The sequence below is a fragment of the Danio aesculapii genome, chromosome 22 (assembly GCF_903798145.1).
Source record: "Danio aesculapii chromosome 22, fDanAes4.1, whole genome shotgun sequence".
Taxonomy (NCBI): Eukaryota; Metazoa; Chordata; class Actinopteri; order Cypriniformes; family Danionidae; genus Danio; species Danio aesculapii.
The window spans coordinates 1,062,255-1,081,763 of NC_079456.1; the positions used below are offsets into that span (position 1 = coordinate 1,062,255).

The window sequence follows — 19,509 nt, forward strand, 5'->3', positions numbered from 1 at the left end:
GGCGGATACACCTGTATTAATGAGCGATTCATTGAACGATTCACTTAATGACTCGTTCAAATCTGCTGACTATTTTAAGAGCTAATTAAGCGTATTAATAATTAAATCATTGGATCCAGCTTTGTTATAACTGTTTTCATTGATACATGAAACGTGTAAAACTGTCAATATTTATTGTAAAAAGTAAGCGACTCAATATAAACGTCTCGTTTGCTGATCTGTATTTACATTTACATAATGCATTCAGGAAAACGGCATTGTGTAATTTTACTGAACCTTTATAAAGAATACAAACATTGCTAAACAGCCTAAATAAATAAAACAAATTACAATATCGTTACAGATGAAAAATAGCACACACTCCTTCTACAAACTTAAAACTCACAATGTTTTTCTATATTTTCCTTTGTTTGCCTTCAATAATTTGTAAAAGACGTCATCTTAATTCATGTTTATCTTAATTTTGACACAGTTAGCTCTTATATGAAGTGAGTTGGTGCTGTTTTCGAGTCTGACAGGGATTTACCTGAACTCAATGATGACTCCACAGCCGGGACTGGATGTTTCTCAAAAGTTGACTGACTTTTGGCTGATTTTCTTCACTTCAGATATTTTGAATAAAAAACAGAAACACAAAATGGAAACCAACAGTAGAAAAGCACAAAATGGAACCGAATATCAGAAAAATGCCTTTCTCTTCGCTCTCCTTCATTCGCGCGTCACTGACGCCATCTGCTGGACGGACGCGGGAAACCGCCACAACAAAATGGAGGCATTTCGCGCCGGTTTTAGCTCACGATCTCCAGGTAAAGTCTAGAAGGGATACAGCTGCAGATAATCACATCAATAGCATAATTTTTGTGACATTGTACAACAATTACTATTTTTACATTACTGTGAGGGTTGGGTAGGCTTTAATAGAATACAATTAATGGGTAATTTAATTAATATTATAAATAATACTCTGTGTAATTAGTTTTCACATTACTGTGCAGGTTGGGTTAAGAGTTCAGGGTAGGGCTAGACGTGAATAAAATACAATTATGGGTAATTTAATAAAAAAAATATTAACACTGATATAACAACAGTTTTTAAATTAATTTGATAGTTGTGTTTTTTTGTTGGGGTAGATGTTTATTAATTAATTATCGTTAACTACCGCCCACAGCTGTATCCCTTCTAGGAACCCGATGTCCAAAATGATAAAATGTCAATTTACTCCAAAAAAAAAAAAAAACAATTAACACAGTATCAAAAAACAAACTGTTTTAATATTTATAAAAAAAAAGACCAGTCAAGAGAGCTCACAGAAAAAAAAACACAAAACAAATACATCTATGACCCAACTAGTGCTTGCAGACTGAGACAGATCCATCTATTCTAGATATAAAATAATAAAAAAAACATGCTTCCTTCTTTCTGTCACTCTCTCTATGTGTGGAAACCGTACAATCGGTTGTGGCGTTAAAGTCCTTCTGAAATAATACAACAATTCCAGTCCATAGAGTTCATAAAAAGTCATTCATCCACTCAAACAGGGGGCGCCAATGGCCTTCAGCTTCATTCCAGACCCTGCACCTCGTGCTGTTTGTACACCGCTGCAACCAGATTTCCTTAAAAAAAAAAAAAGCATTTGGTAAAAACTCAAATGTCAGAATGTAAAACTTTTTTTAATATATATTAATATAATAAATAAAACACATTTTTAAATCCTTCAGGTCAACATTAAGCCCAAACAGCAAAGCAACACAAAGCAAAAATGCATTTATTACAAATTTGCATTATTTGTAAGTAAATCATTATTGTGCTTTAAAAGAAGACAGAAATAACAACGCTCTGAACTGTACGACGTAAATTTCTTCTTTTGAATTTTAAAAAATATATGTAAATTTGCGTTGTAAACTATTTTCATAGAAATAAAATAATGTTAGGTGAGTTTTAGTATATGAAACAGAAACAAAACAAATACAAGTTGTTGTTGCAGGGCATTTATGGGAATGATTTGGTCCGCCGCAATGGAAATTCACACAAGAGAGGTAAAAAATACGGACAAAAAAATAAATAAATGTAAATAAAAAAGTGGCAACGGTGATAATTTATAAAGATAACAATGAACTATTGAGGCTTTTTCAGGCGAGAATGTAGTTGTTTAGATCGCAACTATGCAGTTTATTTATAAGGATAGTGCCTATTTTAAATATTTATAATTTTAGAGATTTAGTGCATCATCCGCCATATTAGCCTGTCATTGAGCAGAGCAAAGACGGTTGACGTTCCGCCACAAGATGGCGACAGAGACCGCATAATAAGCCCTTAGAGAAGGAAAACCCAGCGTAATTTCAAACCACAACTGAAGAAATCATTACAGAACAGGTAAGTGGCATTCTAAGTCGATCTCTCTCTGTTGTATTTTGTACGGCTGTATTTATACATTATATTATATTATTATATTATATTATATATTGCAACAGCGAAATACTGGGGAAATCTCTGTAGACTGATGGCATTTCATGCCGTTCAGCCTGATAATCTTAAAATGTGAGCAAAATCAGCTGTTTTATCATCACTTTAGACATTACGCTAGAGAATCATTCAAATACTAGCTCTAAGAGACGTTTGTGAAGTAGCAACGCTTTCTGCTGTTCTGACGTCAACTGCAGATTAAAAGCAGGGAGAAAGTAGTTCCTCGTGCATTAGAGTTTTTGAGACTCTCCTTGTTTGATTTTCTTTTTTATATATACACGATTATGCCATCGAACTGTTGTACAAATGCAATCACACAAGTAGCGGTGTGATATGGCTGTATATGGTCACTGGTCTGCAGAGTTGAGCCAACATATCGCTCTACTACTCTTGTGATATTGGTCTATTGGTCATATATATATATATATATATATATATACTCACCGGCCACTTTATTAGGTACACCTTACTAGCGCCAGGTTGGACCCCCTTTTGCCTTCAGAACCGCCTTAATCCTTGGTGTCAGAGATTCAACAAGCTACTGGAAATATTCCTCAGAGATTTTGCTCCATATTGACATGATAGCATCACACAGTTGCTGCAGATTTGTCGGCTGCACATCCATGATGCCAATCTCCCGTTCCATCACATTCCAAAGGTGCTCTATTGGATTGAGCTCTGGCGACTGTGGAGGCCATTTGAGTACAGTGAACTCATTGTCATGTTCAGTAAACCAGTCTGAGATGATTGGTGCTTTATGACATGGTGCGTTATCCTGCTGGAAGTAGCCATCAGAAGATGGAGACACTGTGCTCATAAAGGGATGGACATGGTCAGCAACAATACTCAGGTAGGCTGTGGCGTTAACACGAACCAGTCTGGCCATTCTCCTGCTCGCAAAATGAAGCGAGTGCATTGATGCCCATTCTGGCCAATCACAGACGTTTCTGTTGATCTCCTGAGCACACAGGCGTTCAGCTCATGCTGATATGCTCTCTCATTGGCTGCAGCTCGTCACTACATCTGACCGTACGTGGGGTCGAGTCGACCGACTGCTCTGGAATATTCAGCATGCTAGATATTGGATTTGCGTCTGCGAGGTGTCGGCGACGCTTCAGCAAGCCTCTTTGATGTGTTGTTCAGTAGTTCAGATATAAAGGCTGGCGAGCGCTGTGCACCCGCAGATTTCTTTCAGACTACAGCTAGATCTGTCGGCGAGCTCATTAACTTCCGAATCAGGCTCAAATCAGGCTTAAAATCCTGTAGTGTGAACTAGGCTTTAACGAGCACTTGGACAGGTGTACCTAATAAAGTGGCCAGTGTTTATGTATATGTGTGTGTGTGTGTGTGTGTGTGTGTGTGTGTGTGTGTGTGTGTGTGTGTGTGTGTGTGTGTGTGTGTGTGTGTGTTATGAATTAAATGGCTGGATTAATCAATATGAAAAACAAAAGCTCAAAATTAACCAAATAATTTATTAATTAAATTTATTTTGCGAATCTCAAAAATTGGAACTTGAACAAATAAAAACATCTAAACTACAAATAAAAAGACATTTTAAAACTGTATAATATTAAAAAATGATGCGCAATAGGATAAACATTAACATCCTAATCTAAATCTGTAATGTTATATTTACAGTAGCATTAAATAAACAGCGTTTCTTATTAACATTCTAGTCTATTCAGCATCTAGCTGGAGTGAATGTCGTACTGCTGCAGGGCATGATAGGAAGGACTGAGCCATCAAGTAGACCTGAAGCATTCGTCCGCACACACATGCGTTATTGAAGGCAGCACAGGGGTCAGAGCAGGAAGGACAGGAAGGCAAGCAGGAAGTAGACGCGGCCAATCACAGCAGAGCTCAAGCCGCACCAGACCCAGGGGTCAAAGCTCACATGGGGGTCTTACCTGGCGTCCCCAGCCCCTCTACTCTGTCCCGGCTGACTTTGGGTCTGAACGGAGAGTCTTTGTCTTTACCTTTAGATCCCTTGGGTCGTCCCGCCGCCTTCTTCTTCGACTTACTGTCGCCCTTCACGCCCAGCAGCGGGTGCACCTCTGAGAAACACAAAAAGAGGGACTTTTATTTTGACAGCACCAAATCCAAGACCAATATATTGACCAGTATCTGGCATTTTTAAATACTATTGTGTATAATTGTTTGAAATCAAGACTTTTATTTTGAAAATGGCAGAAAAGAGTTGCTAAAATTTTTAAATATTAGTTTTTTATGTTCAAAATTGTCAGCTGATTTTTATGTTTGATCTCTAAATGTGAAAAATGCACTATTAGTTTTTTGTTTGGCTGATAAGTGTTGGTATTTTGACTTTTATTTTGAAATGTTAGAACAACATATTTATTTACCTAATCCAAGAACAACAATGTTGTGCAATATTTGGCATTTTTAATAATAATAAATAAATGGCAATAAGGTTTTGTGTTTGGTTGTTTGAAATCTTTTATTTTGAAAAATGGCAGAACAGAGTTGCTCAATATTTGGCATTTTTTAAATATTAAGATTTTTTTTAATGTTTGAAATTGTTATCAGCTGATCCAAAGCCAATGTGTTGCAAAATATTGGGACATTTTTAAATAATAGGCGATAAATATCAGCATCAGAATGTTACGTGTCGGATTGTCTTTTATTTTGACAGCACTTAAGACAAGCAAAGTATTTAAAATATTGGTAATAAGATTTTTATGTTAGGTTGATAACTGTCGAAATTGTTATCAGCTGATTTTTATGTTTGACCTCTAAATGTCAAAACTGGTCTTTTAGATTGACATCAGTCAGAATTTTTAATAGTTTTTTGTTTGGCTAAATAGTGCCGCTATTTTGACAGCACCAAATCCATATTGCCCTGTATTTTGCATTTTTAAATAATAGGCAATAAGATTTTGTTTGGTTGTTAGAAATAATTTTTTAATGTTCGAAATTGTTATCAGCTGATCCAAAGCCAACGTGTTGCCAAATATTGGGACATTTAAAAATAATGGGCACTAATTATTAGAATCGAAATGTTAAATGTCGAGATGAGGCTTTTATTTTGACAGCACTTAAGCGGTTTAAAATATCGGCAATAACATTTTTATGTTGGGTTGATACCTGTCGAAATTGTTATCAGCTGATTTTTATATTTGACACTCCAAATGTCAAAATATAGACTTTTAGTTTGACATCCATTGGAATTTTAAACAGTTTTAATTTGGCTGATTAGTGTCGGTATCACTTTTATTTTGACAGCACCTCAGCCAAGGCCAGGATATTGGAGATTTTTTAAAATTTGTTTTAAAAACCTAGCTTTTATGTTGAGTTGACAACTGTCGAAAGCTGGACTTTTATTTTGATATCAACTGAGCCAGAGCTAATATATCACAAAGCATTTAATGGCCAATAAATATCAGAATCAGACATTTATTTTGGGCTAATCATTTCTATATATTTCTATACATATATATATATATTTTTTTTTTTCAATGTCTGTTTGGCCGTCACGCTTCACAAGATTTTAAGTAATGTGTTTTAAAAACGTAGCTTTAATGCTCGGCTGATGACTGTCGAAATTGGACTTTTATTTTGACAGCATCTGAACCAAGGCCGATACATCGCCTCATATTTGCATTTTATTAACGATGTGTCAATTCGCTATTCTTTTTTGCAGATAACGGTTTATTTTATTGATATTTAGAAAGACTTTTATTTTGACAGCGTATGTGTGCAGCACTAACCGTCGCTCGGGACGCCCTGCAGCTCAATGGTGGTGGTGCGGATCTTCTTCTTCGGTGGTGCTCCGTCCGCTGATGGGTGTCGTTTTTTGTCTCCGGGGCCGGTGTGAGCGGAACCGTCGTCAGTGCTGGCGTTCTGAGCTGTGGCGTCGGGTGGGGGGCCGAACGGGTTCTCCTCTGGGTCCTCGACTTCCGGGGCGATCGGCAGATACAGCAGCGCTTTATAGTCTTCCAGCTCCTCGTCACTGCGCGAGAAAAAAAAAAACACAATTACAAAAGCCGGTCATTTCTGAGCCACCAGAGACGCAGGCTGGTTTTATTTACTACTACACCTGGATCAAACTAACAAAAACTATTTTGAAAATAAACAACAACAAATATCGAACATTAAAAATAACAATAATTTACTTAACGTCAAAACTAAAACATGCAGACAAACAAAATCAATAAACAAAACACGTCTGAAACTAGCTCATTTTCATATCAAACTATAAAAAAGATAAATATAAACACATTTGGATCTATTAAAAATTATGAGAAATTTTGTAAATTATAATTATTAAAAATATATATAAATTGGAAACGGTAGAAGATTAAAAATAAATCAAATTTAATAAATAAAACTTTGTGTAAAATTTAAAGTAAATGTTTTGCCACATCATTAAGTAAAACAACATGAACGAAAGAAAAACACACTCGCGAACTACAGATAAAAATCTGAGAAACAGATGTGGGTGGGGTTAGGAGTAATGATATTCAGTGTGGGCGTGGCCATTTGCTGTGAGGTCACACATGTGTGTGTGCTTATTGGTCACTGACCTGCTGCAGAACGCAGGAATGGGGTCGACTGATGTGACGTCCACCTCCTCGTCCTCTGCTGCGTCCGCTCCTGATACACACACGCAGTCAGGTACAGCAGTCAATGTGTGCATGTGTGTGTGCGTGTATTAGTGTGTAGGTGTGTTTTTGTGTGAGTGTATGTGTTTGCGATTGTGTGCGGGGGATTTAGTGTGTTTATTTGTGTGTGTGTGTTATTTTGATCAGTGTGAATTTGTTTGGATGTGTATGTATGTGTGTTTTTGTGTGTGTGTATATGTCTGTGTGTGTGTGTGTGTGTGTGTGTGTATGTGTGTGTGTGTGTGTGTGTGTATGTGTGTGTGTGTGTGTGTGTGTGTTTGTTCACCCGTCTGCTCTGGTTCACTCTTGTCCTCGTCCTCGATGTCAAACTCTGACTCTCTCTCCTCGTACTCCACATTCTCGTCCAGCTCTTTAAAATCCGGTGCGAAAGCGCTCCAGTTCTCCTGCAAGACACACACACACACACACACACACACTGCGTGTAACGCTCTGTGTTACAGTTACACGTTACAGTCTGATTGGTTTGATTTTCTCACCACTTGGTTCTGAGCCCATATGGAGACCACACCGCTGGAGATGGAGGCAATGATGGGCCGCACCGGGTGCCACTGCAAACACACACACACACACAAATATAAACAAACACACAGACCAACACATATGCGTGCACACACACACACACACAGACATATGAACACACGCACAAACATAGAAAAACACACACACACCAACACAATCACAAATGTGTGCACACACACACAGACAAAAACACAGACACACATAGAAACAAACACACACACACACACACACACACACGCACACACCAATACACAAACAAGCACACACCCACACAGAAAAACACACAACACACACATGCCCACACACTGGTTCTGAGCTGACACACACACACACACACACACGTTAGCGTTAGCATTAGCCTCACCGCTACGTCCAGCAGCAGTTCTCCTCGTGTGCCGTGCAGGATCTTCACCAGATTGCCGATGCTCTTCTCCCAGATGTAGAGCGCATGCTGACGTGCAGAACCCGCCACGATATACTCGCCGTCACCGGAGAAACAGCAGCGCTTCCACGGCGTCCTGCACGCACACACACACACACACACACGTTAGTATTATTTTGCAAATTACACTGTAATTTATATATATATATACTATAGCTATTTCTGACTGTCAAACACACACAGACACACACTAACACACACACGCCTGCACTCACACACAAACGACACACACACTAACACAGAATGACATAGACACGCCAACACACACACAGATACACACACATGCTCACTAACACTCTCTCTCTCACACACACACTCACTCACTCACTCACTCATGGTAACACACACACACACACACACACACACACACCTGTTGACCAGGTCCTGCAGTTTCTGCATAGGCTCGGGCTCTCCGTCTCTGCCGCAGGTCAGGATCTCTCGGCCGTCGTAAACCCGAATGATTCGATCCGCTGTGTTGATGAGGAAACAACTGCAGGCACACAACACACACCATCAAACACACACCAATGACACAACACACCATCAAACACACACCAAACACACCATCAAATACACAACACACACCAAACACACCATCAAATACACACCAATGACACAACACACACTATCAAATACACACCATCAAACACACACCAAACACACCATCAAATACACACCAAACACACCATCAAATACACACCAAACACACCATCAAATACATACCAAACACACACCATCACTTACACACCACACACACCACACACACCGTCAAACTTACACCAAACACACCATCAAATACACACCAAACACACACCGTGAAACTTACACCAAACACACCATCAAATACACACCAAACACACCATCAAATACACACCAAACACACGACACACACCACCAAACTTACACCAAACACACCATCAAATACACACCAAACACACGACACACACCATCAAATACACACCAAACACACACCATCAAATACCCACCAAAGACATGACACACACCATCAAATACACACCAACGACACAACACACACCATCAAACATACACCAAACACACCATCAAATACACACCAAACACACAATACACACCACCAAACACACCATCAAATACACACCAAACACACGACACACACCACCAAACTTACACCAAACACACCATCAAATACACACCAAACAAACAACACACACCATCAAACTTACACCAAACTCCCAATCAAATACACACCAAACACACACCATCAAATACACACCAAACAAACAACACACACCGTCAAACTTACACCAAACACACCATCAAATACACACCAAACACACACCATCAAATACACACCAATGACACAACACACACACCATCAAATACCCACCAAACACACCATCAAATACACACCAACGACACAACACACACCATCATCAAATACACACCAAATACACAGCATCAAACACACTTTTCATCTTTAAAGCAGATCACTCCTGCAGTTCAGTCCAGGTTTATTTGTAGAGAGCTTTTCACTATAATAATCGTTCCAGAGCAGCTTCACAACGGTGCACATTATTACATTACTGTCACCCCATGTGTGCTGTTGGGTCGTTTTCATCCACTCTGGGCTGATTTTGAGTCTTAATTTGACCTCAGCTGCTTTGAAAATGTTCAAAAACTCAACAACACACTGTAGGCAGATTGACTCCCCTTTGGTTATGTTGGGGACTCTTTTGGCCCCATTGACTTCCATTATAATGACACTTATTGACTGCAAAGCCATGACAGCATATAATCATGCAGTCTTGATTGTTGCTGTTTTTCGCTGTTGGGATTAAGAGGGGTAATTTTACTGTTGATCATCAGTTACAATGCAAACAAAGGTTAGTTTCTGACTTTTATGTGGAGTGTGTGTGCGTGAGAAAGAGGGAGAGAGAGAGAGAGAGAGACCTTTGCACACTTATCTTGATACCTCTGAGAAACTCAAAATCATCCCTCAGCTCACAGTAAACACAGTAGGTTTACACACTATAATCTACTGTATATATATATATATATGCACATGGAGGTGGTGTGGAACTGTGGGTAATAATGTCTGACCTGCCCTTGCGAGCGAACTCGATGGACTTGATGGCGGTGGTGTTACTGGTTCCTGTGGTCACTCTGAAGGACGCCACCAGATCCTGAGTGTCCGTGTTTAGAACAAGAATCTGGAGAGAAACACAAGTTAACGGCACACACATATATACACACACACACACACACACACACACACACATATACATATATATATACACACACACACACATACATATATATATATATATATATATATATATACATATATATATATATATATATATATATATACATATATATATATATATATACATATATATATATATATATATATATATATATATATATATATATATATATATATATATATATATACACACACAATTGCACTCAAACACACTTAAATGCCCTCAAACTCTCTCAAACACACATATCTGAGAAGGTCAGTGATGGATTATATGTTATGTGGACTATGTAATCAGTTTCCAGTCATCAAGCACTCATTATTGGAGTAAACTACTTTTTACAACACTCATAAACAGACTACAGTTACTTTTATGGATTACAGGGTTACATTTTATTTATAATGGGAGTAGAGCTGCACGATTATTCGAAAAAAGATTGTGATCTCCATCCGACCCCTCCGATCTTAATCCAGCTAAAAAAGCAAACTACAAGAGCACAAAAGTAATCTAAATGTAATCTCTCTTAGATTCCACATTTTGGTAATGTAATTTGTAATCAGTAACTGTAATCTATCATAAGTAATCCATCCAGCTCTGGCACACACACATATACATTAACACACACTCTCTCTCTGACCTTCCCCTTGGCGTTGCCGGTGTAAATATACTCTCCGCGTCGGTCAAACGCCGCCACAACATTCAGATCTGAGTCGTCATCCACGGGCAGAACCACGTGTTTGGAGTCGGACAGCGTGAGTAGGACCGGCGCAGACTTCATGGGACACACCAGAACCTTATTCCTGAAACACACACACTCAGTCAGTCAGTCAGTCAGTCTCTGCTGCAGAAACTAAAGTGGGTTGCACTTTATTATTACAGTTTATTACATAAGATTATTATAGTTCTGCATTATTAAGTTTGGTTTTATTTCAATAATATTTTTACATTTGCTGTCCATTTCAGTTTAGTTATTGTTCATTTTATTAAGTAGTTTTAGTTTCATTTTATATGGTGAACATATTTCTATTTAGTTTTATATATTTAATTTTAGTAATTGTTGTTCATCAGAGTGAACAGAACACGTCCAGAGCAGTGTAGTGTTTGCACAGCTTACATTCAAATCTGAGTGATAGCAACGAAATGAAAGTTTAAACAGATACTGAAGCCAAAACCACACAAATGTGAAGAATAAAAGTAAAAATGATGAACACAACCTTCTTTATACTAAAGATCACACTGTATATGTAGTTAAACAAGCCTATTTTACAATTTTTCAGCAAAAGTGTTTGTGTGTTTAGTGTAAAAGCACCATTGACTGGTGTTTCTTTAAACAGTCACAGAATGAGTGCTTATTAATTATGAAAATTATTATTTATGTTTGCAAATTGTTATTTTATTTTCAGTTCGTTTTTCTGTGACTGTTGTTCTTTACAGTCAGTTTTAGTTCATCATTTATTGTGAATTTTATTTTTACATAACGAAAATGTGTTGACCAAGTCTTTGTTTACTAAAATAACAGATGCAATATAGTAATCTATATTTAATCCTTAAAGTAATATACAAAAGTAATCTAAAAGCAAACTACAAAAGAGCACAAAAGTAATCTAAAAGCAATTTACAAATAAGCACAAAAGTAATCTAAAAGTAATCTGCAAAAGAGAATAAAAGTAATCTTAATATAATCTAAATGTAATATAAGTAATATAAAACTGCACAAAAGTAATCTACAAGAGCACAAAAGTAATATACAAAAGTAGTCTAAAAGTAATCTACAAAAGAGCACAAGTAATCTAAAAGTATTCTACAAAAGAGAATAAAATAATCTTAATATAATCGAAATGTAATACAAGTAATATAAAACTGCACAAAAGTAATCTACAAAAGAGCACATGTAATCTAAAAGTACTCTACAAAAGAGAATAAAAGTAATCTTAATATAATCTAAATGTAATATAAGTAATATAAAACTGCACAAAAGTAATTTACAAAAGAGCACAAAAGTAATCTAAAAGTAATCTACAAAAGAGAATAAAAGTAATCTTAATATAATCTAAATGTAATACAAGTAATATAAAACTGCACAAAAGTAATTTACAAAAGAGCACAAAAGTAATCTAAAAGTAATCTACAAAAAAGAATAAAAGTAATCTTAATATAATCTAAATGTAATATAAGTAATATAAAACTGCACAAAAGTAATTTACAAAAGAGCACAAAAGTAATCTAAAAGTAATCTACAAAAGAGAATAAAAGTAATCTTAATATAATCTAAATGTAATATAAGTAATATAAAACTGCACAAAAGTAATTTACAAAAGAGCACAAAAGTAATCTAAAAGTATTCTACAAAAGAGAATAAAAGTAATCTTAATATAATCTAAATGTAATATAAGTAATATAAAACTGCACAAAAGTAATCTACAAAAGAGCACAAAAGTAATCTAAAAGTAATCTACAAAAGTTATCTAAAAGTAATCTACAAAAGAGCACAACAGTAATCTTAATGTAATCTGAAAGTAATATAAAACAGCACAAAAGTAATCTACAAAATAGCACCAAATTAATCTAAGTAATCTACAAAAGAGCACAAGTAATCTTAATGTAATCTAAATGTAATCTAAAAGTAATATAAAACTGCACAAAAGTAATTTACAAAAGAGCACAAAAGTAATCTAAAAGTAATCTACAAAAGAGCACAAGTAATCTTAATGTAATCTAAATGTAATCTAAAAGTAATATAAAACAGCACAAAAGTAATCAACAAAAGTAATCTACAAAAATGGCACCAAATTAATCTAAGTAACCTACAAAAGTAATCTACAAAAGAGCACAAAAGTAACCTAAAAGTAATCTACAAGAGCAGAACAGTAATCTTAATGTAATCTAAAAGTAACATAATACAGCACAAAAGTAATCTACATAAGTAATCTAAAAGTAATTTGCAAAACAGCACAAAAGTCATTAATAGACATATAAGACCACCGCAGCTTTTAGAACTGCAAACATTAGTTTCTATGAGGGTACACACACCGAGGCTGCAATTCGGCATCTTTTCATGTTACCTAGCGACGTATAAAAACAATGTAAAGTGGGCTGGGTGGTTGACGGGTGCGAGAGGAAGTGACATCACTCACATGTCTCGGGGGTGGTACTGAAGCTTGAGGATGGGAGAGGGGAAGCGGAAGCGCTGGTCACAGTCTCCTGTAAGGACGTCCCACTGAGAGACGATATTATCAGTGGAGGCGCTGACCAGCTTATGACCATCCCGACTCCAACTGCAGGAACACACACACAGGCACACACGGTCACATCAGAGCAAATACAGACTCACATACTAAATATTTCTGTGAGAAACTGAAAGAGCAGATGGTGTGTGTGTGTGTGTGTGTGTGTGTATTGTGCATGTGTGTGTACCTGAGTGAGCACACAGGGTGTATGTGTGCGCTGATGATTTTGGCGATTCCTCTGGTCAGGAAGTCCCAGATAACGATGCGTCCATCATTGCAGCCGACAGCGAGCAGCGTCCCCCAGCGGTTAAACGTACAGGTCAGAGCCATACTGATGCAGTCCAGAGTCCCATCAGCCTCCTGCGCGCACACACACACACACGTATATGTACACACACGCGCCAACTACGATTTACACACACACTTTTCACCAAAAGCACTTCAAACTTATTACTTTTAAATAATATTATACAAAAATATGCAAAATATTTAATAAATTAACCGTAAGACCAAGGAAGCACATAAATAGACACATTATTATTTTTAAAAAGTATATTTTACAAAAAATGTTGAATTATTCATAAATGTATATAACCATAAATATATTATTTATCATTTAAGTACACATCAGTAATCAGTGTTTCATAAGTTACTTCAAAAAAGTATTTAATTACCAGTTACATCATTGAAATTGCAATTTAATTTTAATTTAATTAACATAAATCTCAACACACAAATATTAAACTCTTGATTAATTCTTTACATTTCAGTCAAACAGCACCCTATTTTATCATCAAGTAGTTTCTCAATCTATTTTCTTTAGCATAAATGAATATAAAGGTCTTTTAATTTAAAGATAGAATCATTCTGCAAATTATACAGTATATTTCTCTGCTTTTCTGAATTTATCTACACAGAACTGTTGCGTTTATGTACGGGATTTAAGCCAAATATGTTAAAAGTGTAATTAAAACACCTAGAAATGAAAAGCAACCCTTTACTTTATTTCTCAGGAGAAAAGTAATTTAATTAAAGCACCTAATCACCCACAACACTGCATACAACAATGAAACGTAGTATATAATATACGCACAACAATATTCATAATATGTAAATTCAGTTTCAATAGTAATTGCTAGTGGTGTAACGGATCACAGATTTCACAGTTCGGATCACATTATAGTTTTTTTTAGTCACGGATCTGAACATTTTTTCAGATCAGCCAAAAAGGGGAGGAGACAAACGTCATTCGCTTTTGATGGATTCGGATTTCTGCCTTCCAATCAGTCCCAGCATGGATCATCAACGTTATCCTTTTCTCATTATTAATATGATTATTTGAATCAGTAATTAATCTTAAAATGATTTTTTAATGAATAATAAGTTAATTGCTTAATATAATATAAGAATGTTCAGTGCATTCGCCTGTCTCTTTGTAACTCCATTTTCAGGAGCCATCAAACCAGGTCAGAGGTCATGGAGACCTCGAGTGGAACTGAAAGGCCTGATGATTGAAAACATTTGTTTTCTTATTTGTTTTGCTATGTGTTAATACTGTCTATAGTGATTTTGATATTATTTTGATTTTGATATTTTGATATGATTATATGTTAATTCTGTTTAAAGTGATTTGCCTTTTTATTCACGATATACTTTGTGTAGTGAGAATATAGCCGCTTGAATGTAGTTTATACCCTTTTTTACCCTGTTTTGATAAAGACGGCTGAGGGTACACTCAGCCTTGGGTAAGAGACAGATTGTACTTTGAGTGTGTGTGGTGTGTTCTATTCGATTGTGGATCCTTTTCACAGGTCTGAGGTCAGCTCTAAACAGTCTAGTAGATGTCTGACGTTTGCTTGCTTGAGATATCGAGATGCTGTTCAGAATTGTATGCACGCACCCACGTGGAAATTGTCCTAGTCTATCTGTGCTTTAACCAATCAGGTGAGATCACCTATATGTGTGATGCAGTTAATGACGTGATGTGAGAGTATATATGTTGTTGATTTGTGATTGTAAGCGGAGCGGTCTATGAACTAACTGCGAGTGTTGAAGCTGGCTTCTGCTGATGAAACTGTAAATTATTTTCAGTAAACTTTCTTTTTAATTGAATCTGACTCCGGCTCTTCGTTATCTGACAGACTGCTCATTTTTGGGTTTAAACTGTAATATCCCTACACTTTCCATTTATAACGAAAACAATACCACAAGAAACTTTTGGTTTTAACACACAGAATTTTGAACCTGTAATTTTATTAAAAATAAATCATCAGCTGAATAGAAATAAACTGTGAAATATTCAGTGTTACTACTACTGTTGCTGATAACGCTAAATGTAGAAATCTAACATTATCATTTGTACAACAATTGCTTCAATAAATGATTGAGTTATTCACTCATTAAACTTCATGTTTCATTGCTAGATGATCACTTTTGAAGAATTATTCAGTGGCATATTTTTGATGGCCGGTTGTCGCCACCTACTGGTAAAATAGTGTAATTGCTGTCTACAACTTTTATTTTTGAGCATAAAGTTAAATGCGGCTTAAGGTTGATTTAGACTTCTGCGTGAAGCTCCGGCACAGCCTACGCATGGTCACATAGCCCTCACCAGCTACGCTGACGCGCACTTCTCAAAAAATGTAACGCGTCGCAACGTTCCCGCCTCAAAACGAGCGAGTTTGAGCCACTTGTACATAAAGGAAGAGTTCGGAAAAAGCAAAACACCAACGAAGAAACTCGACACAGAGGAACATAAACACCTGCTGCCAGCTAGTGTTACTGAAGTTTATTGCAGAGCAACACACACAGTGTGCAGAAGTATAAATGCATGGCTACGCGTATTGCATGCGCCGTGGGTTGGTCACGCCGGATACTCGACAAAGAAGTATAAACCAGGCTTTACCATAAACATCAGTTGTTTTATCTAAACTATAAACTGTTCTCCCAGTACTTCTGTGTTATTTGACTGTTTGTAACTTCATAACTAACTCAAAAGACTGAAGACTCGATCTCTTTCTTGATTTTTGCATTTTCAGATTTGAATGCAAATCAGTATCATTTATAATTGATTGCTGGCAGCTAGCTCTCTGTAACTCTTACATGGTCGCCCGCTGAAGCTAAGCAGGGCTGCGCCTGGTCAGTACCTGGATGGAAGACAACATGTGAAAGCTAGGTTGCTGCCGGAAGTGGTGTTAGTGACGCCAGCAGGGGGCGCTTAACTTGCGGTCTGTGTGAGTCCTAATGCCCCAGTATAGTGAAGGGGACTCTATACTGCTCAGTGAGCGCTGTCTTTCGGATGAGACGTTAAACCGAGGCCCTGACTCTCTGTGGTCGTGAAAAATCCCAGAATTTGCCCACTGGCCTCTGTCGATCATGGCTTCCTAACCATCCCCATATCATTATTGGCTTCATCACTCTGTCTTCTCTCCACCAATCAGGTGGTGTGTGGTCTGGCGCAATATGTCTGCCGTCATGTCATCCAGGTGGATGCTGCACACTGGTGGTGGATGAGGAGATTCCCCCCATTGTGTGTAAAAGCGCTTTAGGTGTCAAGAAAAGTGCTATATAAATGTAAGGAATTTTATTATTAATATGTTGCGTGGGTGTTGAGATCCCGATCTTTGAATGATTAATCGTGCAGCTGAATTACGCTGTATGCATTAATGCAGGCTAAACAAGAAGTGAAAGAAAACACCTTTAATAACCGGAGAAACCCACCACATCCCCAATAACCCACCACAACTTCTTCCGTCAGCATTATATTTTACAGGAAAGCCTGAACGCTTTCATACATGTGATTTGAGTGACACTAGAGGCCATCTCTCTGTGATCCTTATAGATTTAGTAAAGTATAAACGTTATTAATCCGCAGGTCACGTGTGCTCTGAATCGGTTGTGATGCGTTACACCCCCAGTCATTGCGCATTTATTGAATACATGTGTAATGTGTATTTACAGTACCTCTGGATAATTCTGCCCGAACGACTCTGTAAGACAGAAAATGACAGATTTAATAACTTATAACGTTATTTTACGGCATTATTAAAGGGAAATTACTATACACAGACATCATTTTATAAATATGAATGTTTACGAATCTGACAGTTCACATCAGAAGAGATCTAAATGTCGTATATATCTAATAGAGTCCTGAATGTTTAATATAATTATTACAGCTGCAGTTAAACATTATTATTGTTCGGTAAAGTTTGTGTTGATGCTAAACGCAGCGCTAGCAGGTGTTAGCACGCAGCTAGCAGACTCATAACAGCAGAGCTCACCGAGCAACTCCAGATTCATCTCTGCGGCTCCACGAACACAGAAACGCGCGGAAATAAACAGATATAAAACCAAAAATATGCGAAGATTCAGAATATCCAAACACTCCCGATGAAACACTGCTGCGCGACTGGCGCGGAGCTGCGATGAAGGACCCCAAAACAAAGCGCCCGGGGCGCGCCTGAGCGAAAACAGCAGACTGACCGTAACATTTACACAAAAATAAACTGTCAGAACTAAATTTTGCTTTCATAAATGTAAATTCACTAACAGGAAACATAATTATATGATTTTGTTACCTGAAATGTGCTTATATATTACCAGTATCAGAGACTGTCTAAACAAGAAAGCCTTATGCACTTTAAAATGTATTATTTTTATAATGTATTAAACTGTTAAATGTTTATATGTTTATATTTTGTTTATACTTAACTCCCCTTGGCATCTATACTTTTCACTGTAAAATGTTATATGCTATTGTTCTTTAATTTAAAAGATCAGCATAAATGCGCCATGTGCACAGTGTTTTCCAGCTAATCATAATCTTCCGGTGAAAGCTTAATGTGACTATTTTCAGTTTATTTTATAAGGTTCCTTTTACAGCATGGATGTTGTACTGTAATTAAAATACATTCAGTAAAATAGACTTCTGAGTTCATTTAGTTGTTCAAGCGTAAAATGAGGTGAAAGACAGTGTAACCACTAGCGCTGTCAGGATCAGCAGGCTAGCGCAGAAACTGAGTTGAAAATACTTGAGTAGATTAAACTGTCATATTTTAAAGACATGGGGGGGGGGGTAATTTTATGCAGTGCTTCTTGTCCAACTTCATATCGTATATCAATCAGACAGCGAATATCAGTTTTTACAAAGAAATCAGACTTTAAATGTGGCAATTCTATAATGGAAAGACAGATCACCGGAAGCGCTGACGCTGGCTGGCTGATATTAAACGTCTATTGAAGTGTATTAGACTGGAATAAGAATAAAATAGATATGCTTTTGAATTGTTTTAGATCTTCAAACCCAAAATCACTGCGCTAAATCAAATTCTGACCTCAGTAGTTTGAATTTGTTTATTTTTTATTCTTAAAATAGCTGATCAAAAGCTCTTAATTAGAGCAAACATTGGATTTACAGTGTTGCAGCTGTAAAATAAACTATGGTAGCAAAAGTAACATGATAGAAAACTGCAGACTGTCATCATCTACACATGACTGTCAGATTGTGCTTTAAAGAATAACAACAAAATATTTAAACCTATAACGGCACTAACCCAAATTCTGACATTGGTAGTTGGTTTTATAGTAGTAAAAGTGTAGTAAAGTCGCTGAAACGTGCTAGAAAACATTTTAGCTACAAGAAGATTCATGTAATACACGTCAGTCATGTGTTAAACGTGTTATATAGATGATAACAAAATACTAATACGTGTTGACATGGTTTTCCCAGGGATGGGTTGCATCTGGAAGGGCATCCGCTGCGTAAAAACATGTGCTGGATAAGTTGGCGGCTCATTCTGCTGTGGCGACCCTGTATTAATGAAGGGACTAAGCCTAAAAGAAAATGAATGAATGAATGTTGACATGGTGTTAAAACCTGTTAGCTCAGTGTTGAAATGTACAAAAAGTACAAAACAGATTAAAACAACCGATAAATAAACTGTTAAGATGGATTTAAAATTTGTGTAACGTTT

The 19,509-nt window shown here is 36.8% G+C and overlaps 1 protein-coding gene across 2 annotated transcripts; it reads right to left on the bottom strand.

Annotated features, from left to right (window-relative positions):
• Nucleotides 1-1,251: 1,251 nt before the first annotated feature.
• rbbp5 (retinoblastoma binding protein 5) lies at nt 1,252-17,965 on the bottom strand. 2 transcript variants are annotated; one of them, XM_056447761.1, is made up of 14 exons: nt 17,818-17,965; nt 17,498-17,523; nt 13,722-13,894; nt 13,442-13,582; nt 10,945-11,107; nt 10,144-10,253; nt 8,435-8,554; nt 7,987-8,140; nt 7,580-7,651; nt 7,369-7,486; nt 7,005-7,074; nt 6,189-6,430; nt 4,440-4,517; nt 1,252-1,613 (listed from the first exon to the last, which is right to left on the bottom strand). In XM_056447761.1, the coding sequence occupies exons 1-14, from the start codon at nt 17,834-17,836 to the stop codon at nt 1,561-1,563; spliced, it is 1,539 nt and encodes a 512-aa protein (XP_056303736.1). In that variant the 5' UTR covers nt 17,837-17,965; the 3' UTR covers nt 1,252-1,560. The 2 variants fall into 2 exon arrangements, with proteins under 2 accessions (XP_056303736.1, XP_056303735.1); XM_056447760.1 differs by having other exon boundaries at nt 4,371-4,517.
• Nucleotides 17,966-19,509: the final 1,544 nt, after the last annotated feature.

What these genes read in the sequence shown, in the direction of transcription:
- rbbp5 (XM_056447760.1), bottom strand. An exon ending in CCGGCAACGCCAAGGGGAAG is followed by an intron (nt 10,254 to 10,944) that starts GTCAGAGAGAGA and finishes GTTTCTCTCCAG; the next exon opens with ATTCTTGTTCTAAACACGGA. An exon ending in GCAGGGCGTCCCGAGCGACG is followed by an intron (nt 4,518 to 6,188) that starts GTTAGTGCTGCA and finishes TGTGTTTCTCAG; the next exon opens with AGGTGCACCCGCTGCTGGGC.